General features: G+C 34.0%; 3 protein-coding genes and 1 pseudogene across 3 annotated transcripts; all 4 read left to right on the top strand.

Moving 5' to 3' along the window:
* Window positions 1–13,971: 13,971 nt before the first annotated feature.
* Window positions 13,972–15,183, top strand: LOC131181985 (F-box protein CPR1-like). The gene has a single exon (XM_058150597.1). The coding sequence runs from the start codon at window positions 13,972–13,974 to the stop codon at window positions 15,181–15,183; it is 1,212 nt and encodes a 403-aa protein (XP_058006580.1).
* Window positions 15,184–16,403: 1,220 nt separating this feature from the next.
* On the top strand, window positions 16,404–17,656 carry LOC131181984 (F-box protein CPR1-like; annotated as a pseudogene).
* A 572-nt stretch (window positions 17,657–18,228) lies between these two features.
* LOC131181983 (uncharacterized) lies at window positions 18,229–19,555 on the top strand. Its single transcript, XM_058150596.1, has 4 exons — window positions 18,229–18,235; window positions 18,678–19,031; window positions 19,173–19,259; window positions 19,308–19,555. Exons 1-4 carry the CDS (start codon window positions 18,229–18,231, stop codon window positions 19,553–19,555), a joined length of 696 nt encoding a protein of 231 aa, XP_058006579.1.
* Window positions 19,556–21,020: 1,465 nt separating this feature from the next.
* Window positions 21,021–22,367, top strand: LOC131181982 (F-box/kelch-repeat protein At3g23880-like). Its single transcript, XM_058150595.1, has one exon. The coding sequence runs from the start codon at window positions 21,021–21,023 to the stop codon at window positions 22,365–22,367; it is 1,347 nt and encodes a 448-aa protein (XP_058006578.1).
* The last annotated feature ends 4,283 nt before the right edge of the window (window positions 22,368–26,650 follow it).

Here is a 26,650-nt window from a genome sequence, read left to right as displayed (position 1 = left end):
GTTATGAAGGGAGTAAATTTCGGTACCCATGGTAAGTGAGGGTTTTTTATGACTATGATGTATATAAAGTGATTTAATGATGTTGGTTGATGCATTTCTAAGTATTAGAAGTTGATTTACATTGACATTTTATGAGATTGAAATTGTGAGTTAGGGTTTGACCTAACTTTGGTATTTTTGTATTGTACCATGCAATTGGGATTGTTGAGATGTGTTGATGATATTTAGAAGTGCCTTGAATGTCAAATTGAAGTAAGGAAGTTGGAGGAGAAATGAATTATTGGGAGTCCTATTTTGTACAGGTTGTGTTTGTTGAGGGCAGTATACATTTTAGGCTATAAATGAAATTGTGTGACCCTAATTGGTATGAGGCTAATTAGAGGTGAAATATGACCTATAATAGACTAATTTTTATGCAGAGGTCATGCCAAAATTCTACCTAGAAAGTGACCTAGAAAGTGATCAAATCCGGATTGCCTAAAATGTGAATCCAGAATTTGACCATATGAACAGCAATTAGTCTTTTGGCTATAATTCACTCAAAATAAGTCCAAATGACCTGAATTTAATACCATTGGAAAGCTTAGATATAGGGCTACAATTTTCATGAAGACCACTGAACCCAGAAATGTCAAAAACCAAACCAAATTGCTGGCCCACCCAAATTGGGTCACAAATTGTCCGCACTGTGTTGCCTTAAACTGCTAGACACAAACTTACCCAACCAGTTTTGGCAAAATGGCCATAACTTGGTCTACAAGAACCCAAATGAAATGAAACTAGAGGCAAAATGTCCACAAGACATAGGACTACAAAATTGAAATTTTGACCAAAACCCAAAAATCAAGAGAACTAGGTCAAATTGTTAGAACAAGTCAATACATCAAACCTGGAATATGACCAAACTTCATTTGACCCTAGAACAGTCTTTTAGTCATGTCTCCCACTAGAAAAATCCAATTGAGATGAGACATACTTTTACAGAAACCTAAGAAATAGGGTTACAACTTTGTTTCAGAAACCTTTCTCAAATTATGAATTTAAGAACCTCAAAAAGTCACTCGCAGTTACTGACCTGAACTGAAGGTCTGTTGGCATAGGGTATAGGAGTCCAGCCCAATTAATTGGCCATAAATAATTTCATAAAACTTGAAAAATTGTGATACAAATTTCTCAATGATCATAAGACATAGGACAACAATTTCTATGAAGATCACTATGGCTAAAAGTGACTGTAACATATTCCATTAATTAGGTAAACTCTAAGTTCAAAAGCTGCCCAGTTATGGAACCTGAATCTAGAAATGAGTCAGTTATGGTTATTTGACCATAACTTGAGTTCTAAAATTCAAATTGACATGATTCAAAAGGGAAAATAAAGATACGACATAAAGGAACAACTTCCATGAAGGAAGTGTGGCTAAACAGTGGCTACAAACTGATCGTATGGATAGGTAAAAGTAAGACACAAAAACTGAAACCAAAAAAAGGTCCATGAGATAAATTATCTTATAGTAAGAATTTAACCCTAACAAGCCGTTAAACACTAAATTACATGAAAGGGGTGTGTGGGACCTATTTTTCCACTATAAAGTGATATGTACATTTCAAAGAAATAAGCCGTTAAACACTAAATTACTGAACTGAGAGAGTTGAAAGTTCAGTTACAGGAGCTACTAGACAAGGGCTTCATACGCCTAGTGTGTCACTGGGAGCACTAGTGCATTTTTGCCAAAACTGGTCAAGCATACCAAAGGAACAGTATTTTGGGACATTTTCTGGGTTGGCAGTTTCAGTGACCCAACTTGTGTTAACGATTTGAATTGGTTAAAGGCAAAACTGGGTTAAGTGGTCTTCATGAAAAGTGTAGCCCTATGTCTAAACTTTCCATGGGTAAAATTTTAGGTCATTTGGACCAGTATAGAGAGAGTTATGACCAAATGAACACGTACTGTTCATTTGGTCATTTTCTGGGTTGGCAGTTTCAGTGACCCAACTTGTGCTAACAATTTGAATTTGTTAAAGGCAAAACTGGGTTAAGTGGTCTTCATGAAAAGTGTAGCCCTATGTCTAAACTTTCCATGGGTAAAATTTTAGGTCATTTGGACCAGTATAGAGAGAGTTATGACCAAATGAACACGTACTGTTCATTTGGTCATTTTCTGGGTTGGCAGTTTCAGTGACCCAACTTGTGCTAACAATTTGAATTTGTTAAAGGCAAAACTGGGTTAAGTGGTCTTCATGAAAAGTGTAGCCCTATGTCTAAACTTTCCATGGGTAAAATTTTAGGTCATTTGGACCAGTATAGAGAGTTATGACCAAATGAACAGGGTACTATTCATTTGGTCATTTTCTGGGTTGGGTGCAGGGAAATCCGAATTTGGGCAGTATTTAGCTCAAGTTTTGGACAGAATTTGGGCATGGTTTCTTCATGGAAAATGGGCTATTTTGGGTCTAGTTTCACCTCCAATTGGCCTCATACCAATTGGGGTCACACAATTTTATTTATGGCCTAAAATGGACACTGCCCTCAACAACACAACCTGCAGAAAATTAACACTTCCAAAACTCAATCTCCTCCAACTTCCTTACTTCAATTTGCATGCAATACACTTCTATAAACAACAATCTCATCCCAATAGGTCAATTTCAACATTTTACACAAAGTCCTCAACATTTACACAAACCCTAGTTTTCAAAGTTTCAAATTTACACAATCAAACACCCAAACATTTCAACTAATTACACATTCTCATGGAACCATTTTTCATCACCTAAAAGCAATAAACTTCAAGTTCCATGGCTGCCAAAAATTCAAGGGTTCTTTCCTCTAGATTTTCTTTTTGTTTTAATGGTATTTATGCTTAGCTAAACATGCTTTTCATGATTAATAAAGAGAAGAAGAGGGATTAGTGCACTAACCTCTTGTGACCCACTTCAAACTTTAATCTTTCTTCTTCTAATGGGTATCTAAAGCTTCCTTATGGTGTGGGCTAAATTTTTTGTGAAGGGGTCTATGGGTTTTGGGGAGGAGAAAGCTTGGAAAATCAAGCTTTAAGAAGAACAAAAATGGAGGGAGGGAGACACTAAGGGAGACGGCAAGGAGGGAGAGAGAAGAGGAAGAAGAAGAGGGTTGGTGGGTTTTGTCTCTTGTGGGTATTTATATATATATTTATGTGTACTTTATTGTTTTTAAATTTCATAAATCTATTTCCTTTCTTTTCTTTTCTTTCCTTTCTTTTCTTTTCTTTCCTTTTCTTTTCTTTTCTTTTCTTCTTCTTTCTCTTCTCATTTTTCAATTTCAAATTCATAAAATTAATTTATGTTAATTATTCTATTTCCAAATTTTAATTTGACATTTAAGTCAAAATTCACATCTAGGGGTGAAATGACCAAAATGCCTTTCATGGTGCATATCGGGTTATTTTTATTATTTTTGTACCAAATAAATAAATTCTCTAAATTTTATTTTATTTCTCAAAATTTTTCCTATATTTTTTAATATTTATTTCATTAATTTATGCCTCCTCACTATAGTTTAAGTGTAGTTCCAGACATCCTGACTGTCCGAACAGACATTAGTCGTCGGAACAGTAAAATGTACGGACTACCTACGGTGAGGGCGTTACAATTCTTCCCCTCTAAATAAAATTTCGTCCTCGAAATTTACACAGTATAATTAATCGAGCGACCGCTATTTCCTTGTCTTTTCACCATTTTGTGTTATAATACTTTACTTTTTTTTTTTTTTTAGTCTGTCTTATTAATCTTTATTCTACAATATTATCCTTATCTCGATTTACTATTGAAAATACGTAGCTCTACACAATAGTCCCATGTCGGTACTGTAATCTGCAGCTTACAGCACAAACATCAAGAGCATTGCATAGTTACTATGGTATATCCCAATAAACTAACTCTCTTTTTTTTTTTTTCAACTAGTTCTGTACTCATCTTCTTTCATCTCATATACAGCCTCCTTCTCATTTCCATCTATTATCTTTAACACGATCCTTTTCGGTTGATAATCTGCAATCACCTGGTGACCTAAAAGGTTGGTGACAAGTATGTCATCTTCTGACCCATCTATCGGTATCCTCTTTTAACAGGAGGTACAATGCATATATAGGGGTGAACATAGTTAGGGTCTATCAATACATACTTAAAGGTATTATAATTAGGAAATGTACCTCTGATAACATCTACCGGATTTGGCTCTTCTCGAGCCATAGCGTACACGCGGGATGCTACTTCAGCCTCGGGGTGTTCTATAGTCTTAGAAGCTCTTTGTGATGTACCAGCTACCTCTGGTCTCATCGGTCTTCTACCCTCTCAGTCTTGTCGAGGCGGACTTCTGAGTCTGTGGTGGAGCTGTGGGAGCACTCCTCCATGGGCAATCTCTCAAAAAAAATGCTCTATGGACCCACATCTGAAACATCCACCCGTTAGTAATCTACACTTTTCTCTGTGGTTCTTCCTACAATGTGTACAAACTGACATCGGGATTGATCTCCATGCTATAGGACCCACAGAATTGTCAATTGATACACTCATCTGACCTCCTCTCCTCAGGGCAAATCGGAACCTCTGCCTCTGTTCTCTACTCGGAATCTAACCGTGAGACCCCCTGGGTCTCTTGCTCTCTGTAGCAGCTAAGCTGGACTGGCTAGGTCCAGACCCTCTCTTGCACTGCCTGTCTCTCCTAAACTGCTCATCATTTCTAACTCTCTCTACTGGGGTCCTATATACTAGCTGGGGAGGTGGTGGCATAGCTCCAGTGACCTGACGGAGCAATTGAGTCATTTGCTCTAGGAAGGCCTGTTGTGTCCTTACTAAAGTACCCAATGATGGTTCTGCTCTATTGCTACTGCGCCCCTGATTAAACGCAGGTGCAGGTGCGTGACTCTCTACTTCCTCCTCTATCGGTCTTGGAGGTCCGTGCTCTGAAGGATCAGATGTCATCGATCCTATAAAACAGACAAAGAATAGATCTGCATTAGTGTCACCTCGACTCTATCTAAAGGCCCATGCATGTGATGCAACTATTTCTTTCTATCTATCTAGGTCTAGGACCGCCTAAACCTCTGCTCTGATACCACTAAATGTGACGCCCCTTACCCGTCTACCGTATAGCCGAGCAAGAAGTGCCACATTCGGTGCCGGAGCACCCTATCTTGTTTTATCATATCTATTGTAAACTTTTGATGTCATCTAAAACATGTATTCTATGTGTAGAATTTTTTTTTTTATATCTTATTTCTGTGGAGACCCGGACAGAGCCTCCCTTATTTTATTAGCATCTGGCGGGTTCCACTAATCACCTGTTAATATGTCCATATTCATTTCACACATTTCCATATCATATTATCATGTATCATATCATTTACAATTATTTATGAGATCTAAAAATGAATTATTATCTATTGCATTCATATAGAAATTCATAGACAATAAATTACAAGTTTTCATTTCAATCTCAAAGTTTAATTACAAGTCCAAAATGAAATACATCATAAACTAGTAATTACATCATGACTAGACATAATGAACCAAAATACTAGTCTACACATGGGCCCTACCAAAATACAAAAGACTGATGAGGTGACTCTTATCGGTGGCAGATCTGGTTGGAACTCTGTCCGAATACTACTGTGGCAGCTGCTGATCTTCAGTACCTACGCGATGGAAAACCAACGCGCTAAGCATAACGCTTAGTGGTGCATAATTTATAATAATAATAATAATTAAACAATTGAAATAATATTTACAAATCATAAATTCTGGGTCTTTTACATTTTTTTACACTTTGGAATCAATTAAAATTATTGGGGTCTTTCCTGTTTACTTATTGTATATTCAGTATTAATTAATTATTATCAATGCCCAAGAAACCTATAACAAATTATAAAAGCTGGATACACGGGAGTATACGGGTTAGACAGCCATATGTCTACCCTGTATACATCTGTCAGGCACGAGGCCAGCTGTCGGGCACGGACCCGCTGTCAGGCTTGTAAAGCCAGAAATAAAGTAGGCACAATGGCCAGTAAGTAGGCATATAGCCTGTAGAACAATCATATCAGACATATATTGTCAGTTCATGATTTGCTCTATAAGCAGTACTGCTATCTGTGGTCCCTAATTGGTATACCAATTTATCCAAACTAAATAAATAAGTCTAGGTATACTATGGGCAATTAAACATTTTTAATTATTTTAGCACTATTCACTGTTCGTTACTATTTTCTAGTACTGTTCATTGGTACCATTAATTTCATATTAATGGGACATTAGTCCCAATTTACATATTCATATCATTTTTAATATTTAATTATCCTTATGAGTATTTTAATTATTATATATAGCATTTTTCCCATGAACCTTTCTTTAGGTTCATGTTGATGTGTTATCTTTATCTAGGAATTTGACTAGGTTAGGATGTCTATTTAGTCACACTTCCTTCATAACAATTGTTCCTCTATGTTTAAACTTGAATTTCAGTTTTTGAATCACTGAATTTGGAGTTATAGAACTCAAGTTATGGTCAAAATACCATAACTGGTCCCTTTGCCTCTAAGCTGTCCAGAATTTACAATTTCTAGTCAATAAACTTTGACCAGTCATTTGATCATTTTATTGTCATTTTTAGACTTAGGTTCCTTCACAAGATATGTTCCTCTATGTCTTAGGGACTCCCAGGTACAATTTCATAATTTTTCAAGCTTGGTATAGTGAGTTATGGTCAATGTATTAACCTGGACTCTCAGTCCTATAAGGGCAAAAATCAACTTCATGGCAGTATGTTTGACCCTCTTTTTAGGGTCTTTACACTTAGAATTTGGCAAAGGTGTCTAAATCAATATTGTATCCCTAAGGATCATGTTTCTAGATCATATTGGCAAATCTCAAATGGAATTTCCTAATGGGAGTTATGGCCAAATGAACACACAGGTATCAAATGGCATTCTGGGTTCAACTTAACATTTTCTAGATTTCAATTCCTAACTTTAGCTAATATTTTCCCTAGGATGCAGTGGTTTCTAGAGCTTGGTCAAAACATAAAAATTGTTGTGCTATGTCTTATAAAACTTTTGGCACTAGTTTCACTCAATTTGCAGATTTGGAGACCAAGTTACGGCATTTTTGCCAAAACTGGTCAAGCATACCAAAGGAACAGTATTTTGGGACATTTTCTGGGTTGGCAGTTTCAGTGACCCAACTTGTGTTAACGATTTGAATTGGTTAAAGGCAAAACTGGGTTAAGTGGTCTTCATGAAAAGTGTAGCCCTATGTCTAAACTTTCCATGGGTAAAATTTTAGGTCATTTGGACCAGTATAGAGAGTTATGACCAAATGAACACGTACTGTTCATTTGGTCATTTTCTGGGTTGGCAGTTTCAGTGACCCAACTTGTGCTAACAATTTGAATTTGTTAAAGGCAAAACTGGGTTAAGTGGTCTTCATGAAAAGTGTAGCCCTATGTCTAAACTTTCCATGGGTAAAATTTTAGGTCATTTGGACCAGTATAGAGAGAGTTATGACCAAATGAACACGTACTGTTCATTTGGTCATTTTCTGGGTTGGTAGTTTCAGTGACCCAACTTGTGCTAACAATTTGAATTTGTTAAAGGCAAAACTGGGTTAAGTGGTCTTCATGAAAAGTGTAGCCCTATGTCTAAACTTTCCATGGGTAAAATTTTAGGTCATTTGGACCAGTATAGAGAGAGTTATGACCAAATGAACAGGGTACTGTTCATTTGGTCATTTTCTGGGTTGGGTGCAGGGAAATCCGAATTTGGGCAGTATTTAGCTCAAGTTTTGGACAGAATTTGGGCATGGTTTCTTCATGGAAAATGGGCTATTTTGGGTCTAGTTTCACCTCCAATTGGCCTCATACCAATTGGGGTCACACAATTTTATTTATGGCCTAAAATGGACACTGCCCTCAACAACACAACCTGCAGAAAATTAACACTTCCAAAACTCAATCTCCTCCAACTTCCTTACTTCAATTTGCATACAATACACTTCTATAAGCAACAATCTCATCCCAATAGGTCAATTTCAACATTTTACACAAAGTCCTCAACATTTACACAAACCCTAATTTTCAAAGTTTCAAATTTACACAATCAAACACCCAAACATTTCAACTAATTACACATTCTCATGGAACCATTTTTCATCACCTAAAAGCAATAAACTTCAAGTTCCATAGCTGCCAAAAATTCAAGGGTTCTTTCCTCTAGATTTTCTTTTTGTTTTAATGGTATTTATGCTTAGCTAAACATGCTTTTCATGATTAATAAAGAGAAGAAGAGGGATTAGTGCACTAACCTCTTGTGACCCACTTCAAACTTTAATCTTTCTTCTTCTAATGGGTATCTAAAGCTTCCTTATGGTGTGGGCTAAATTTTTTGTGAAGGGGTCTATGGGTTTTGGGGAGGAGAAAGCTTGGAAAATCAAGCTTTAAGAAGAACAAAAATGGAGGGAGGGAGACACTAAGGGAGACGGCAAGGAGGGAGAGAGAAGAGGAAGAAGAAGAGGGTTGGTGGGTTTTGTCTCTTGTGGGTATTTATATATATATTTATGTGTACTTTATTATTTTTAAATTTCATAAATCTATTTCCTTTCTTTTCTTTTCTTTCCTTTCTTTTCTTTTCTTTTCTTTTCATTTCTTTTCTTTTCTTCTTCTTTCTCTTCTCATTTTTCAATTTCAAATTCATAAAATTAATTTATGTTAATTATTCTATTTCCAAATTTTAATTTGACATTTAAGTCAAAATTCACATCTAGGGGTGAAATGACCAAAATGCCTTTCATGGTGCATATCGGGTTATTTTTATTATTTTTGTACCAAATAAATAAATTCTCTAAATTTTATTTTATTTCTCAAAATTTTTCCTATATTTTTTTAATATTTATTTCATTAATTTATGCCTCCTCACTATAGTTTAAGTGTAGTTCCAGACATCCTGACTGTCCGAACAGACATTAGTCGTCGAAACAGTAAAATGTACGGACTACCTACGGTGAGGGCGTTACACAAAAGTCATATGCCGACCCGAGGACAAAGGATATAGAGTATGAGGTTGGCGATAAGGTGTTTCTTAAGGCATCACCTTGGAAGAAAGTGCTAAGATTTGGTAAGAAGGGTAAGTTGAGCCCTAGGTTTATTGGTCTATACGATGTCATTGAGCGTGTGGGTCCAGTAGCCTACAGGCTAGCTTTACCACCTGAGTTGGATAAGATCCACAGTGTATTCTATGTGTCGATACTCAGGAGATACATATCAGATCCTTCACATGTCATTTCAGCAAAGGAGATAATTGTGCAACCTGATTTGACATATGAAAAAGAACCAATCAGAATCTTGGCATGGGAAGTAAAAGAACTCAGAAACAAGAGGATCCCACTAGTGAAAGTCTTGTGGAGACACCACAACACGGAAGAAGCGACATGGGAGAGCGAGGAGACGATGAGGCAACAGTTCCCTTAGCTCTTCACATCAGGTAAATTTCGAGGACGAAATTTTTATTAGAGGGGAAGAATTGCAACACCCTCACCATAAGTAGTCTGTACATTTGACTGTTCCGACAACCAATGTCTGTTCGGACAGTCAAAATGTCTGAAACTATGTTTAGACTATAGTGAGGAGGCATAAATTGATGAAATAAATGTTAAGAAATTATAGGAAAAATTTTGAGAAAATAAAATAATAAAAATAAATCGATATGCATTATGAAAGGCATTTTGGTCATTTCACCCCCAAAGGTGAATTTTGACCTAAATGTCAAAATAAAAATTTAGAGAATAAAATAATTAACACAAATTAAAAATTATGAATTTGAATTAGGGAAATGAGAAGAAAAGAAAAGAAAAGAAAGGAAACGAAAAGAAAGGAAAAGAAAAGAAAAGAAAAGAAAAAGGTTTATGAAAATTTAAAACAAATTAAGTACACATAAATATATAAAGCACAAGAGACAAAACCCACCAACTTTTCTCTCCATCTTCTTCCCCACTCTCCCTCTCTCTTGCAGTCCACCTTTGTGCTCCCTCTCCACCATTTTTGTCAAGCTTTCAAGCTTGATTTTCCAAGCTTCCACACACCAAAACTCATAGCTCCCTTTACAAAAAATACTCCCTACACCCTAAGGAAGCTATAGATACCAAAAAGAAGCAAAAAAAAAATTGAAGTTTGGCAAGACACCCAAAAAGGTTAGTGCTCAAAACTCTTAATCTCTTCTTTAAGCATGAAAATCATGCTAAACCAAGTGAAGATTTACATGAAATTAAAAAGAAAAATTTGGGACAGAAACCCTTGAATTTGGCAGCCCTAGAGGAACCATGAAAATGATGAATTTTGTTGGTTTTAGTTTAGTTAGGGAAGTTAATTAACAAGGTATGATATGTGGGAATTGATTTCATGGTTATATATGTGAATTTGATGTTTGAAATTAGGGTTGTACACTTGAAAGTGGGGATTTTGTGACATTTTTGAATTTGACCTAATTGTGTTGAGATTGATGATAATAGAAGTGACATGTATGCTTATTTGGAATTTGGAGAAGGAGGAGATTGAATTTTGGGAGTGTCAAATTTTCTGCAGGTTAGGACTCAATGAGTCTAGTGTGTTTGTTGAACCCTAACTGACAATGTGTGATCCCAATTGGTATGAGGCCAATTGGAGGTGTTTTGGGACATCCAAACCTTCATTTTTCAAGAAGAAACCCTGCCCAAATTCTGTCAAAATCATGACCAATTCTCTACCCAAACCCGGATGACCAAACACTGCTAACCCAGAAAATGACCAAATGAACAGTATGTGTTCATTTGGTCATAACTCTCTCTATACTGGTTCAAATGACCTAAAATTTCATCAATGGAAAGCTTAGACATAGGGCTACACTTTTCATGAAGACCACTTGACCTAGTTTTGCCTTTAACCAAATCAAATTGTTAGCACAATTTTAGTCACTAAAATTGCCAACCCAAAAATTATCTCAAAATACTATTTCTTTGGTATTTTGACCATAACTTGAGTTCTATAACCCCAAATTCAATGATTCGAAAATTGAAATTCAAGTTTAAACATAGAGGAGCAATTGTTATGAAGAAAGTGTGACTAAATAGACATCCTAACCTAGTCAAATTCCTAGATAAAGATAACACATCAACATGAACCTAAAGAAAGGTTCATGGAAAGAATGCTATATAGGATAATTAAAATACTCATAAGGAAAATTAAATATTAAAAATGATATGAATATGTAAATTAGGACTAATGTCCTATTAATATGAAATTAAAGGTACCAATGAACAGTACTAGAAAATAGTAATAGTGAATAGTGCTAAATTAATTAAAAATGTTTAATTGCCCATAATATACCTAGACTTATTTATTTAGTTTGGATAAATTGGTATACCAATTAGGGACTATAGCTAGCAGTACTGCCTACCGAGAAAATCATGAACTGACAATATATGTCTGGTATGATTATTCTATAGGCTATATGCCGACTTACTTACCATTGTGCCTACTTTATTTCTGGCTTTACAAGCCTGACAGCGGGTCTCATGCCTGACAGCTGGCCTCGTGCCCGACAGCTGTCCTCATGCCTGACAGACGTATATTGGATAGACATATGGCTGTCTAGCCAGTATACACCCGTGCATCCAGCTTTTATAATTTGTTATAGGTTTCTTGGACACTGATAAAAATTAATTAAGACTTAAAATACAATAAGTAATCATAAAAGATCCTGATAATGTTAATTATTTCCAAAGAGTAACAAAAATATAAAAGACCCAGAAATTATGAGTTGCAAATATTATTTCAAATGTTAAATTATTGTTATTATAAATTATGCACCACTAAGCGTTATGCTTAGCGCGTTGGTTTTCCATCGCGTAGGTACTGGAGATCACCCCAAAGCAAAGAAGACACTGAGTGCAATCGACAGAGCTCTGATCAGATCTGCCATTGTTCAAAGTCACCTCACCGGTCTTTTGTATTTTGGTAGGGCTCATGTATAGACTAGTATTTTGGTTCATTATGTTTAGTCATGATGTAATTACTAGTTTATGATGTATTTCATTTTGGACTTGAAATGAAAACTTATAATTTATTATCTATGAATTTCCATATGAATGCAATAGATGACACTTCATTTTGAGATCTCATAAATAGTTGTGAATGATATGATAAAAGAGAATATGATATGGAAATATGTGAGATGACTATGAATATGTTAACAGGTGATAGTGGAACCCGCCAGATGCTAATAAAACAGAGGAGGATCTGTCCGGGTCTCCACAGAAATAAGATATATAAAAAAAAAATTTCTACACATAAATTACCTGATTTAAATGACATTAAAATTTACAATAGACATGACAAGACAAGATAGAGTGCTCCGGCACCGAATGTGACACTTCTTGCTCGGCTATACAATAGACGGGTAAGGGGCGTCACAGTGTTATTCTTCTTCTCTTTTCAATATTGTGTGATTTTGTAATTTGTGTGTGTGCTTTAGATTTGCGTGCTTGTTATAATAATTTGAGAAGAAAAGGATATTTCAGTTTGGATGATGAAAGAATATAGTGTTGTAGGATCTTGGACCAAACTTTTCTATATTTCACATTTGTAAGGAATACGAAAGTTAGTAGCTTGTAGGCTAAATGGTAAGGTTCTATTGGCAAAAGGAGGTGGAAAGCTAGTTTTCTATGATCCAAAGACAGAAGAAATCTTTGATGCAGAAATTTTGGGCGATGTACGCTCCTTTATTTTGTATGCTTTTGTGGATAGTCTTGTTTTACTCAGTGAAGCAAATGAATTGACAGAAGAGGAAGCTTCTGAGGGTGATGACGCGAATGGAGTTTTAAAGGATCATTATTCTTCTCCTGAGGGTGTAGACAAGTAGGACTTGAAGAAGAACAGTAAAGCAAATGAAATCTTGGAGGAGGATGCATCAATTTCTAGTTCACACATGTTAATTAATGAATCAAATGGGGAATCAAAGGAAGAAGCATAGAGAGAGTTCATTTCTGCAGAATGAAGCAAACGGTATCTTGGGGAGCATCATTCTACTGCAAACATTATTCAAAATCAATGGTCTTCTTGTGCTAGCATATATGGACCAGAATAGCAGCAGCAGCCTATGTAAGCTTAATGGAGCATTTTAACAAGTCTCTGTTATTTGTAAATTAATTCCTTTTGACGGGATGTTAAAGTTTCATTATGGTAAGGAAAATATTTAGCACCTAAGTTTGTGCTTTAGTTCTAGCATTTTGAAGCATAGCTGTGTCTTGAGTCTTGATCAACTAGGCCTAAATACAGCATGTCATGTGCATATCTTAATATGATTAGGTCTTCCCATTGGATTTTTGAATGTTATGTAACATACGTGTCACATCTGCATGGTGTTCTAGACTAAATACCGAGTTTTAGTATAAAGTTAATGCATACACTCATTTGGTATAAGGGTTTTATTTGTTTAATTATTTAATCGTAAGCCTTTAAAATTTGTTTAATAATTAAGAACACGTGCAGTAACTACAATTCTGTAACAAAATCAGATTGGAAATTGGAGACTCATATCAGAAAATCTTTATATTTTAATAATAATATTAAATAATATTTTTATTTTGAAATTAATATTCAATTTAATATTTTGTGTAGAAAAATTATGAAAGAATATTTTGAAATAACTAGAAGAAGAAAAATTATGTGTAGAAAGAAAGAGTAACGGCCTCTATTCCAGAATCTTCTATTGTTTATATACAAAGAAAGATATAACTGCTGCCTAACTACGTTGCCAGCTCAACACTCTAGCTCGATTACTGTTCCCGCCAATTCCATAAATTGAATGGGGCAAGCCACTTCTCAGCAAGCCTAGTATTTTTTTCAGAGCCAATAGATCCATAGCTCAATAAAACGGAACAGACGCAGCAAGAAGAACAAAAAGAAAAATGTCTGATCATCTGACTCGAGAATTGCTGGAAGAAATTTTGTCAAGATTGCCAGTGAAATCAATCCTCATATGCAGGTGCGTTTCCAAGACTTGGTACTCTTTAATCACAAACCCTTCTTTCATAGCCCACCATCTCAAGAAAACCGCTGCAAGAAATAGTGGCCTACTTTTCTTTAGTTACAGCACCAGAGAACTTATTTGGCCATTTAAAGAAAATGTGCGTTATTTGCTATACCCAGATGAGTCTTTCCCTGCAAACCCTATTGAAGAAATTGATTGCCCATTTAAAGACATAAAGCGTTTTGTTGATATAGTGGGTTCTTGTAATGGGGTCTTTTGTCTATCTTATGGTGTTTATGGCAGACACACTGATGGAGCTGCTTTATGGAACCCTAGCGTTAGAAAGATTGTTAACATTCCTTGTCCTAATGTTACGTTTACCTCATATGGACCCTATATACCCTCACTTGGGTTTGGCTTTGATTCCACTACTGATGATTATAAGCTTGTGAGAATAGTGTACTCGCATTTTAACTTTGGTGAGATTCGGCCTTTTGTTGAGATTTACAGTTTGAGAAGTAGGGGTTGGAGAAAGGTTGATAATAATCTGAAATATGTCATCACTGCGCGCTCAACGTCTGCTTTTCTGAATGGAGCTTGTCATTGGGTTGCCAATAAGCGATTTTATGGGCCTGGTGTATGCGATGCGATTGTGTCGTTTTCCTTGGGAGAAGAGGCGTTTGGAGAAATGGAGGTACCAGATTGTTTGGTTAAGAAATACCAATTTGTGGATGTTGCAGTTTTTGATGGATCACTTCTGCTGGTTGCATCTTTTAAACTGACTGGGGAAGGCTGTTTTACAGTTTGGATGATGAAAGAATATGGTGTTCCAGGATCTTGGACCAAACTTTTCGATATTCCTGATTTTAAATCACATTTGAAATGGATAAGAAAGTTAGTTGCATTTAGGCAAAGTGGTCAGGTTCTATTGGCAAAATTATTTGGACAGCTAGTTTTCTATGATCCAAAGACAGAAGAAATCTTTGATACAAAAATTTGGGGCAATGCACACTCCTTTTATTTGGATACTTTTGTGGAGAGTCTTGTTTTACTCAATGAAACAGATGAATTTACAGAAGTGGAAGCTTCTGAGGATAATGGCACAAGTGAAATCTTGGAGGAGGTTGCTTCTAGTTCTAGTTTCGACTAGAAGTAGCACTATCGGACGTATTTAGGTCCTAATAATTGCATGCATAGATACTTGCATATATGAATAAATGCGTCTCTCTGGATAATTTTTGTTAAAGTTTCTATTAGTTAATAAATTCTAATGTCAATTAAATTACTATATAATTTCTCTATTTTAATAAAACTAATTAGTTAGGCTATGTCTTTTAAAAAGCACAATATTATGAAAAACATATTTATAAATGAAGATGAAAAGCTGTGTGGAGACTAAATTTACATATTTTTTTTATTATTTAATTATTTTATTATTTTCATTCAATTCTTTAGACATTTTTTTATGTTTTTTCTATTGAGAAATAATTTTTCCGTATTATTGCCTTTATTCCTTGGAGATCTAAGACAACTTATTAATCTTTTTACATAGAAAGCAGAAAGCTTGTAGCATTTATCAAAAGATGAAAAATAAAAATAAAATGAGAGAAAAAAAAGAAGAGAAAATCTGAAAAATTTGAATATAAAAAAAAGGGGAAGAGCTAAAGTTTTTAAAATACAAGAACTTCTTAAATATTTTCATCAAAATAAAGAAATTAAATAATAATTTTATTGAAATTAAAATTCATTAACCAATGAAAAAATTGATACTTTTCGTAAATAGTTTAATTGACTAAAAATAAGAGAATATTTAGTTTAATTTATACGTTGATCAAAGCTACTTATAAATAGAAAGTTACGTGCAAATTAATATTTGATTTGATTTATAAATTAAAAAAAGTAATTAAAATAAGTTAAAAGTCATAAGTGACGATACCTTATTTATAAGTTATCTATTTATTTTAAAATTATTATTTAATCAAATAAAAATATAAATACTTTTTAATCATATACTTAAATATTTAGAAGTTATTTTTATGTAATTTTATTAAAAAATTAATTATTTTAATTTAATTCATAAGTTAAAAATATAATTAATTTTAATAATTAATTTTAACAGCGTCAGTACTGTAATTATTAAAAGTATACAAAGAAAGATCTTCTATTCTTTATCGTACAACTAGTACCTAACCCCATTGCCAGCTCAACGGTAACTGTTCCCGCCAAATTTCATTTTTCTTATTTCCATTCGTTAAACTAAATGCGCCTGCCTTAAGGCTCAGTAATTTTTTCAAAGCCAGGAGATCCATAGCTCCGTAAAACAGAGCAGACGCAACAAGAAGCAAAATGTCACATCTTGAGAAAAAAGAAAAAATGTCGGATCGTCTTTCTCAAAAGTTGCTTACTGAAATTTTGTCAAGATTGCCTGTGAAATCACTCCTCAAATGCAGGTGCGTTTCCAAATCTTGGTACTCTTTGATCACCAACCCTTCTTTCATAGCCCACCATCTCGAGAAAACCGCTCCAAGAAACAGTGGCCTACTTATCTTTAGGTACAGCACTACCGCAGAACTAGACACAGAGTCAGATAATGAGCGTTATTTTCTATACCCAGATGAGGGTTTCCCTGAAAACCCTGTCGAGGAACTTGATTGCCCATTTAAAGGCGTTAAGGGTTTTGTTAATATAGTGGTTCTTGTAATGGGGTCTTTTGTCTATCTGATAATGTTGGTGGCATTAATACTTACAGAGCTGCTTTGTGGAACCCTAGTGTTAGAAAGATTGTTAAAATTCATTTTCCTAAAGTTAACTATACATCAAAAGGACCCTTTATTCACTCACTTGGGTTTGGTTTTGATTCCACTACTGATGATTATAAGTTGGTGAGAGTAGTGTATTTGAAAGATAGTACTCTTAACTATAATGAGTTTCCGCCTTTGGTTGAGATTTACAGTTTGAGAAGTAGGGGTTGGAGAAAGGTTGATAATAATCTGAAATATGCCATGCGCGAGGGCTCAACGTCTGCTTTTCTGAATGGAGCTTGTCATTGGGTTGCCACTAAGGAGGATGGTCTAAGCGAAGTGATTGTGTCCTTTGCTTTGGGAGAAGAGGTGTTTGGAGAAATGGAGGTACCAGATTGTCTGGTTAAGAAATATATCTTTATGGATATTGCTGTGTTTGATGGATCACTTTTGCTGGTTCCTTTTATGAAATTTACTACGGAAAGGTGTTTTTCAGTTTGGATGATGAAAAAATATGGTGTTCCAGGATCTTGGACCAAACTTTTCAATATTTCACATTCGGAATGGATACGAAGGTTAGTTGCATTTAGGCAAAATGGTAAGGTTCTATTGGCAAAAGTGGATGGAGAGCTAGTTTTCTATGATCCAAAGACAGAAGAAATCTCGGCTACAGAAATTTTGGGCAATACACGCTCCTTTTATTTGGACACTTTAGTGGAGAGTCTTGTTTTACTCGATGAAGCAAATGAATTTGCAGAGGAGGAAGCTTCTGAGGATGATGGCACAAATGGAGTTTCAAAGGAGCCTTCTTCTTCTCCTGATGGCGTAGACAAGGACTTGCAGAAGTCAGTGAAGGGAAGAAGAATGCCAACAGTCCTATGATACTGAACGAAGCAAATGAAATCTTCGAGGAGGTTGCACCTAGTTCTAATTCAACGATTGATAAAGCAAATGAAGAATCAAAGGAAGAAGCACAGGGAGAGTCAATTTCTACAGAATGAAGCAAATGGTGTCTTGGGGAGCATGATTCTCCTGCACACATTTTATCAAATTCCAGCAACTGGATGTTCAAATCAATGGTCTTCATGTGCTAGTGTGGACCAGAACTAGTAGTGGTTGTAGCTCTATCGTACATAAGCTTAATGGAGCCTCTATCGAGTTTTTGTGATTGCAAATTTAGTTCTACCATTAGATTTTAATATCAACTTTAAAAAAAAAGCTCTGAGTCTTGAATCTTGATCAGCTAGACTCCATTACAATGCATATTTTCATATGATTAGGTCTTCCCATCTGATTTTTGAATGTTAGAATGTACATTTGCATGGTGTTTTGGACTAGATACTGAGATTTTAATAAATGAAATTAGATGTTTTATTATTTTTTTTTCTATTTTATGCTTGTTTCTTAATATATGTAATTTGAACTCTAACCTTTGTTTGAATTGATGAATATGAATGGAAGGTAAAAGAAAAGAAATTTAATTCCTCCGATATTGATCTTTTATTTAGATATTAAAATAAAAATAGAAGAGAAAAGAGGAGAAATAAACAGAATAAAAGAAAATTTTCATTTCTCAAATCCTCTTAATTGACCTAAAGTATTTTCTTCTAAATAGAGTAAAAAAAAGAGAAATAGGAGAATAAATGTATTACTTATATTATATTTATTAAATATCTTTAAACATAAAAGAGAGTATAATTTTTTTTTTCAAAAAATTCTATCATATTTTAATAATTTATGGGAGAGATTAGATTTACTTTCATTTCTTTTCTATTTATTTTTCTTATTCAATTTCTTTTCGTAAGAGTAAAGAACTAAATTCCATTATATTTTTAAAAGGATAGAACGAAAAATGTCCATCGGATTAAAGCGTTTAAAGGCTTAAAGCGTTTTGCTAATATAGTGAGTACTTGTAATGGGGTCTTTTGTCTATCCGATGATGTTTATGGCAAATACACTGGTAGGGCTGCTTTATGGAACCCTAGTGTTAGAAAGTTTATTGCCATTCCTGGTCCTAATGTTACGTTTACCTCACATGGACCCTATATACACTCACTTGGGTTTGGTTTTGATTCCACTACTGATGATTTTAAGTTGGTGAGTGTAGTGTATTTGCAAGATAGTGATTTTAACTTTTATGAGATTCCGCCTTTGGTTGAGATTTACAGTTTGAGAAGTAGGTGTTGGAGAATGGTTCATAATGATCTGAGACATGCCATCCCCGAGTGCTCAACGTCTGCTTTTCTGAAAGGAGCTTGTAATTGGGTTGCCCCTAAGCGACAAAAGGGGCTGTTGCAGGCGATGTGATTGTGTCGTTTGCTTTGGGAGAAGAGGTGTTTGGGGAAATGGAGGTACCAGATTTGTTTGGTTAACAAATATCTCTTTATGGATGTTGCAGTGTTTGATGGATCACTTCTGCTGGTTCATTTTATGAAATTGATTGGAGAAGAAGAGGATTTTTCAGTTTGGATGATGAAAGAATATAGTGTTGCAGGATCTTGGACCAAACTTTTCTATATTTCACATTTGTAAGGAATACGAAAGTTAGTAGCTTGTAGGCTAAATGGTAAGGTTCTATTGGCAAAAGGAGGTCGAAAGCTAGTTTTCTATGTTCCAAAGACAGAAGAAATCTTTGATGCAGAAATTTTGGGCGATGTACGCTTTGATGCTTTTGTGGATAGTCTTGTTTTACTCAGTGAAGCAAATGAATTTACAGAAGAGGAAGCTTCTGAGGGTGATGACGCGAATGGAGTTTCAAAGGATCATTATTCTTTCTTCTGAGGGTGTAGACAAGTCGGACTTGAAGAAGAACAGTAAAGCAAATGAAATCTTGGAGGAGGATGCATCTATTTCTAGTTCACACATGTTAATTAATGAATCAAATGTGGAATCAAAGGAAGAAGCATAGGAGCATCGTTCTACTGCAAACATTATTCAAAATCAATGGTCTTCTTGTGCTAGCATGGACCAGAATAGCAGCAGCAGCCTATGTAAGCTTAATGGAGCATTTTAACAAGTCTCTGTTATTTGTAAATTAATTCCTTTTGATGCGATGTTAAAGTTTCATTATGGTAAGGAAAATATTTAGCACCTAAGTTTGTGCTTTAGTATAAAGTTAATGCGTACACTTATTTAGTTGATATATTATACTTTTTTTATTAAATTATTTAGTCGTTTTATTAAATTTTTTGATATTCAAATTATTATTTAGTTCTTTTATTTGAAGAAAATTATTTAATTGATTATGTATTTTAAAAAATCACTATTCAGTTTCTCTATTTTAGTGAAACTAATTAATTTGTCTATATATTTTGAAAAATATAGTATTTCAAAAAATATATTCCTGAAAAAAAAATGAAATTTTATTATGTGAAAATTAAATTTGAATTTAATATTTTTTAATTTTTAATTTTTTGGACATCTTTTTTGTGTGCTTCTCTGCTGGGAAATAATTTCCCTTGATTATTTAGAAATTTAAGAAAATTAATTTTTTTTATGTAGATTGCTTATACTATTTTTATGAAGAGAATGAGAAAGAAAAGAATTAGGGTAATTTACATATAAAAAATAATTATAAGAGTAAATAATTTATAGAGTCAAATTATAGAGATCAATTAATATGTTTTTCTAAGATATAAAGACTAATTAATTAATTTTATTAAAATAAAGAGATTAAATAGTAATTTAATCAGTATTAACTAACGGAAAAATTAATAGAGAAACTAAATATTTTAACGGAAGTAAAATATAAAAACTAAATAATATATTTTTTAAAATATAAAAACTAAATAATTAATTTTATTAAAATACAGAACTAAATAATAATTTATTCTATCTTAAAAAAAAACCTCATTTTATTTAAAAATTTCTTAAATATTAAATTAACAAAAACAAATATATAAAATAATAAAATGAGGGTTTTATTTGTTTAATTATTTTATCGTAAGCCTTTAAAATTTGTTTAATAATTAAGAGAATCTTTATATTTTAATAATTTTTATTTTGAAATTACTAGAAGAAGAAAAATTATGTGTAGAAAGAAAGAGTAACGGCCTCTATTCCAGAATCTTCTATTGTTTATATACAAAGAAACATATAACTGCTGCCTAACTATACATTGCCAGCTCAACACTCTAGCTCGATAACGGGGCAAGCCACTTCTGAGCAGGCCTAGTATTTTTTCAGAGCCAATAGATCCATAGCTCAATAAAACGGAGCAGACGCAGCAAGAAGAACAAAAAGAAAAATGTCTGATCATCTGACTCGAGAATTGCTGGAAGAAATTTTGTCAAGATTGCCAGTGAAATCAATCCTCATATGCAGGTGCGTTTCCAAGACTTGGTACTCTTTAATCACCAACCCTTCTTTCATAGCCCACCATCTCAAGAAAACCGCTGCAAGAAACAGTGGAATACTTTTCTTTAGTTACAGCACCAGAGGACTTGTTTGGCCATTTAAAGAAAATGTGCGTTATTTGCTATACCCAGATGAGTCTTTCCCTGCAAACCCTATTGAAGAACTTGATTACCCATTTAAAGACTTAAAGCGTTTTGTTGATATAGTGGGTTCTTGTAATGGGGTCTTTTGTCTATCTTATGGTGTTTATGGCAAATACACTAATGGAGCTGCTTTATGGAACCCTAGTGTTAGAAAGATTGTTAACATTCCTTGTCCTAATATTACGTTTACCTCACATGGATTCTATAAACACTTACTTGGGTTTGGCTTTGATTCCGCTACTGATGATTATAAGCTTGTGAGAATAGTGTATTTGCCAGATAGTAATTTTAAATTTGATAAGATTCCGCCTTTGGTTGAGATTTACAGTTTGAGAAGTAGGGGTTGGAGAAAGGTTGATAATAATGATCTGAAATATGTTATCGCTGATTTCTCAACGTCTGCTTTTCTGAATGGAACTTGTCATTGGGTTGCCACTAAGCCACCTAATGGGCCTGGTGCATGCGATGCGATTGTGTCGTTTTCTTTGGGAGAAGAGGTGTTTGGGGAAATGGAGGTACCAGATTGTTTGGTTAAGCAATATTACTTTATTGATGTTGCAGTTTCTGATGGATCACTTTTGCTGGTTGCTATTACGAAATTGACAGAGGAAGGCTGCTTTTCAGTTTGGAAGATGAAAGAATATGGTGTTCCAGGATCTTGGACCAATCTTTTCAATATTTCACATTTGGCAGGGATACGAAGGTTAGTTGCATTTAGGCAAAGTGGTGAGGTTCTATTGGCAAACATAGCTGGAGGGCTAGTTTTCTATGATCCAAAGACAGAAGAAATCTCGGCCACTGAAATTTTGGGCAATGCACGCTCCTTTTATTTGGACACTTTAGTGGAGAGTCTTGTTTTACTCGATGAAGCAAATGGAGTTTCAAATGAGCATTCTGCTTCTCATGGTGGCATAGACAAGGACTTGCAGAAGAACAGTAAAGGGAAAAAGATTGCGGACAGTCCTACTATACTGAACGAAGCAAATGAAATATTGGAGGAGGCTGCATCTAGTTCTAATTCACAGATAGTAATTGATGAAGCAAATGAAGAATCAAAGGAAGAAGCACAGGGAGAGTCCATTTCTACAGAATGAAGCAAATGATGTCTTGGGGAGCATGATTCTGCTGCGCACATTGTACAAAGTCCAGCAACTGAATGTTCTAATCAATGGTATTCTTGTGCGGGTTTGGACCAGAAGTAGCAATATCGTACCTAAGCTTAGTGGAGCATTTATCGAGTCTTTGTTATTGCAAATTTAGTTCTAGCATTACATTTTAATATCAACTTTTAAACATAGCTGTGTGTATTGAATCTTGATCAGCTAGTCCCTAATACAACATATCATTTGCATATTTTCACATGATTAGATCTTCACATTTGACGATTTTTGAATGTTATTTTCCTCTCAGGATGTACATCTGAGTTCTTAGAAAATTCCTAGCTGTCTGCACATAAATACGTACATAAGAGATAGAAAGGAAAAATTATATTATAGCTCAGTTATTCCATGTAGGATTAACACATGGAATGACAAACTAATTAAAACATTACAACTTGATGAAAAAAATAGTTATAATTTTTTTTTAAGAAAAAATTGTTTTTAATACATCAGAAAATACTTTTTTAATGGGACCTACCACTGCTAATTTATTATTATATTATTGATTTACTTTTTTAGGTAGAATATCCTACGTGAAATTAGGATAATAGCATATAATTACTCTATAGAAAGGGGTCTCACTTAAAAAAAGTCACCACAAAATGAAATGCAGTTACGAGAGAATACTTAAAAGAGAAAACAATAATAATTTAACTCAACAGATTTTATGTTTTTCTCTCAAAAACAATATAAAAAACCATAAACAACAACGTTTCTGAAGGCAACCTTACTAAATAATAATATTATTTTTTTGACAAACTAATTTTCAATTCAATATTTTATTTTAAAAAATAAATGTGTGATCTTTTCTGATAAATACATAATCATTATCTTATGACAAAATTTACTATTTAATTTTTTATTTTAATAAAATTAATTATTTAATCTTTCTATTTTAAAAATATACTATTCAGATTTTATATTTTGATTTCACTAAACTATTTAGCTTTTTCATCAAATTTTTAATCAATATATTTTAATACCAATCAAACTACTATTTAGTTGGTCTCCATCTTTTAAAAAACATAATATTATGAAAAATATATTCCAGTATGAAAATAAAAATTTTACTGTATAAAGACTAAATTTAAATACACTTTTCTTTTTTCAATTGTTCAAGTATTTTCATTCAATTTTCTAACTTTTTAGAAATAATTTTCCTACATTGTAGTCTTTATTCCTTGGACCAAACTTTTCAACATTTCACATTTGGAATGGATACGAAGGTTAGTTGCATTTAGGTAAAATGGTAAAGTTCTACAAAAGAAATCTCGGCTACGGAAATTTTGGGCAATGCACGCTCCTTTTATTTGGACGCTTTAGTGGAGAGTCTTGTTTTACTTGATGAAGCAAATGCATTTGCAGAGGAGGAACCTTCTGAGGATGATGGCACAAATGGAGTTTCAAAGGAGGATTCTTCTTCTCCTAATGGTGTGGACAAGGACTTGCAGAACAACAGTAAAGGGAACAAGAATGCCAACAGTCCTTTTATCCTGAATAAAGCAAATAAAATGTTCGAGGAGGTTGCATCTACTTCTAATTCACAAATAGTAATTGATGAAGCAAATGAAGAATCGAAGGAAGAAGCACAGGGAGAGTCCATTTCTACAGAATAAAGCAAATGGTGTCTTGGGGAGCACGATTCTGCTGCAAACATTGTACAAATTCCGGCAACTGAATATTCGAATGGTCTTCTTGTGCTAGTATGGACCAGAAGTAGTAGTACCGTGCATAAGCTCAGTGGAGCATTAACTAGCCTTTGTTATTGCAAATTTAGTTCTAGCATTACATTTTAATATCGACTCTTAAAACATTGCTCTGTGTCTTGAATCTTCATCAGCTAGTCCCAAATACAACATGTCATATGCATATTTTCAAATGATTAGGTCTTCCCATTTGATTTTTGAATGTTATGAAACATACTCTATTTTCAAATGTTAGAATGTACATCTGCATGGTGTTTTAGACTAGATACTGAGATTTTAATCCTTGAAATTAGATTTTTTTTTTCTATTTTATGCTTGTTTCTTAATATGTGAAATTTTAACTCTAACCCTTTGTTTGAATTGAGAAATATGAATGGAAGGTAAAAGAAAAGAAATCTAATTTCTCTAATATTTATCTTTTATTTAGATATTAAAATAAAAAGAAAAGAGAAAAGAGGAGAAATAAAACAGAATAAAAGAAAATTTTCATTTCTCAAATCCTCTTAATTTACCTAAAATATTTTCTTCCAAATAGAGTAAAATAGAGAGAAATTGGATAATAAATGTGTTAACTTATATTATATTTATTTAAATGTCTTTAAACATAGAAAAGAGAGTATAATTATATTTTTATTTTTTTTAGAAAAAATCGTATTTCTATCATATTTTAATAATTTATCATAGAGATTAGATTTACTTTCATTTCTTCTCTCTTTATTTTTTTTTTAAATTCAATTTCTTTTTATAAGGGTAATGAACTAAATTCCATTATAATTTTAAAATCAGCAAAAGAAATTTGAAAATAGAATCAAATTAGAAAGATGAAACTCAAATGTCCAATTTGTTAAACTGGATGGGCTTGCGACTTCCCAGCAACCTCTTATCTGAGGCCCAGTATTTTTTCAAAGCCAGTAGATCCATGGCTCAATGAAACAGAGCAGACACAGCAAGAAGAATAGAACGAAAAATGTCCATTGGGTTAAAGCGTTTAAAGGCTTAAAGCGTTTTGTTAATATAGTGAGTGCTTGTGATGGGGTCTTTTGTCTATCTATGATGTTGATGGCAAATACACTGATAGGGCTGCTTTATGGAACGCTAGTGTTAGAAATGTTGTTGCCATTCCTGGTCCTAATGTTACATTTATCGCACATGGACCCTATATACGCTCACTTGGGTTTGGCTTTGATTCCACTACTGATGATTATAAGTTGGTGAAAGTAGCGTATTTGCAAGATTTCACATTTGGAAGGGATACAAAAGTTAGTAGCATATAGGCTAAATGATACGATTCTATTGGCATAAGGAGGTGGAGAGCTAGTTTTCTATGATCCAAAGACAAAAGAAATCTTTGATACAGAAATTTTGGGCTTTGAATTTTGGATATATTTTTTCATGGACTCGAATTGTGACCAAACCCGAAAGTTTTCGAGCTGCGACCCGATTAGGATTAAAAGTGAGATCAGTGGTGGGCTTCGAGCTCGGGTTAGGGGTGTGGGGGCAATGCCCCCGCGGTGTGGACCAGTATAAATATTGTAATATTCTACCCTTTGTGGTAGAGTTATGAGATATTCGAGAAACACACTGGGGTTAGGGTTTGAGAGTTCTAATTGATTGTATCTTACTCTTTTCATCATAGTAGAACTTTTTTTCTCTTATCTTGCCCATGGACGTAGACCTTACGATTGAATCACGTTAAATCTTGTGTTATTCTTCTTTTCTTTTCAATACTGTGTGATTGTGCGATTTGTGTGTGTGCCTTCGATTTGCGTGCTTATTATAACAAATTGGTATCAGAGCTTTGTGCTCAAAACCTAGGGTTTATAGATGGCATCGTCTTCAACAAAGTATGAGATGGAGAAGTTTGATAGTAGATCGAGTTTCAGTCTGTGGAAGTTTAAAATTAAATCTTCCTTGATCCTACAAGGTCTATGGAAGGCAATCGAGGATCACTTTCCAAAAGGTATAAAAGAGGCATAGAAGGCTGATCTAAAGGAGAGAGCCTTGAGTGTGATTTTTATGAGCATAACTGATAATGTCCTATGCGAGATTGCTGGTGAAAGCTCAGCATCTGCTGCATGGAAGAAATTAAAGGAGTTATACTCTGCCAAATCACTGACCAATCGCCTGTATCTGAAGAAAAGGCTTTACAATATGAGAATGAGCGAAGGTACGCCCATTAAAGAATATCTGGATGAATTTAATTCAATCATTATAGACCTGAAAAATATTAATATTGAGATTGATAGTAAGGATCAAGCCCTTATTGTGTTATATTCTTTGCCAACCTCCTATGAAACTTTTGTTGATACTCTGTTGTATGGGAAAGACAGTATTTCACTAGATGATGTTAGTAATTCTCTAAAATTGAAAGAGTTGAAAAAGAAATTTCTAGATAATAGAGAAATATTTAAGGGGGAAGGTTTGGTGAGCAGGGGAAGAACACATTCAAGGGAGGGTTTTTCTAGTAGGAAGAAATCTAAGGCTAGATCTAAGTCGAAAATGAAAAAGGCT

Source organism: Hevea brasiliensis, chromosome 8 (genome assembly GCF_030052815.1).
Source record: "Hevea brasiliensis isolate MT/VB/25A 57/8 chromosome 8, ASM3005281v1, whole genome shotgun sequence".
Taxonomy (NCBI): Eukaryota; Viridiplantae; Streptophyta; class Magnoliopsida; order Malpighiales; family Euphorbiaceae; genus Hevea; species Hevea brasiliensis.
The sequence above is the reverse complement of the archived record's forward strand: the minus strand, read 5'-3'. Positions and strand labels throughout refer to the sequence as shown.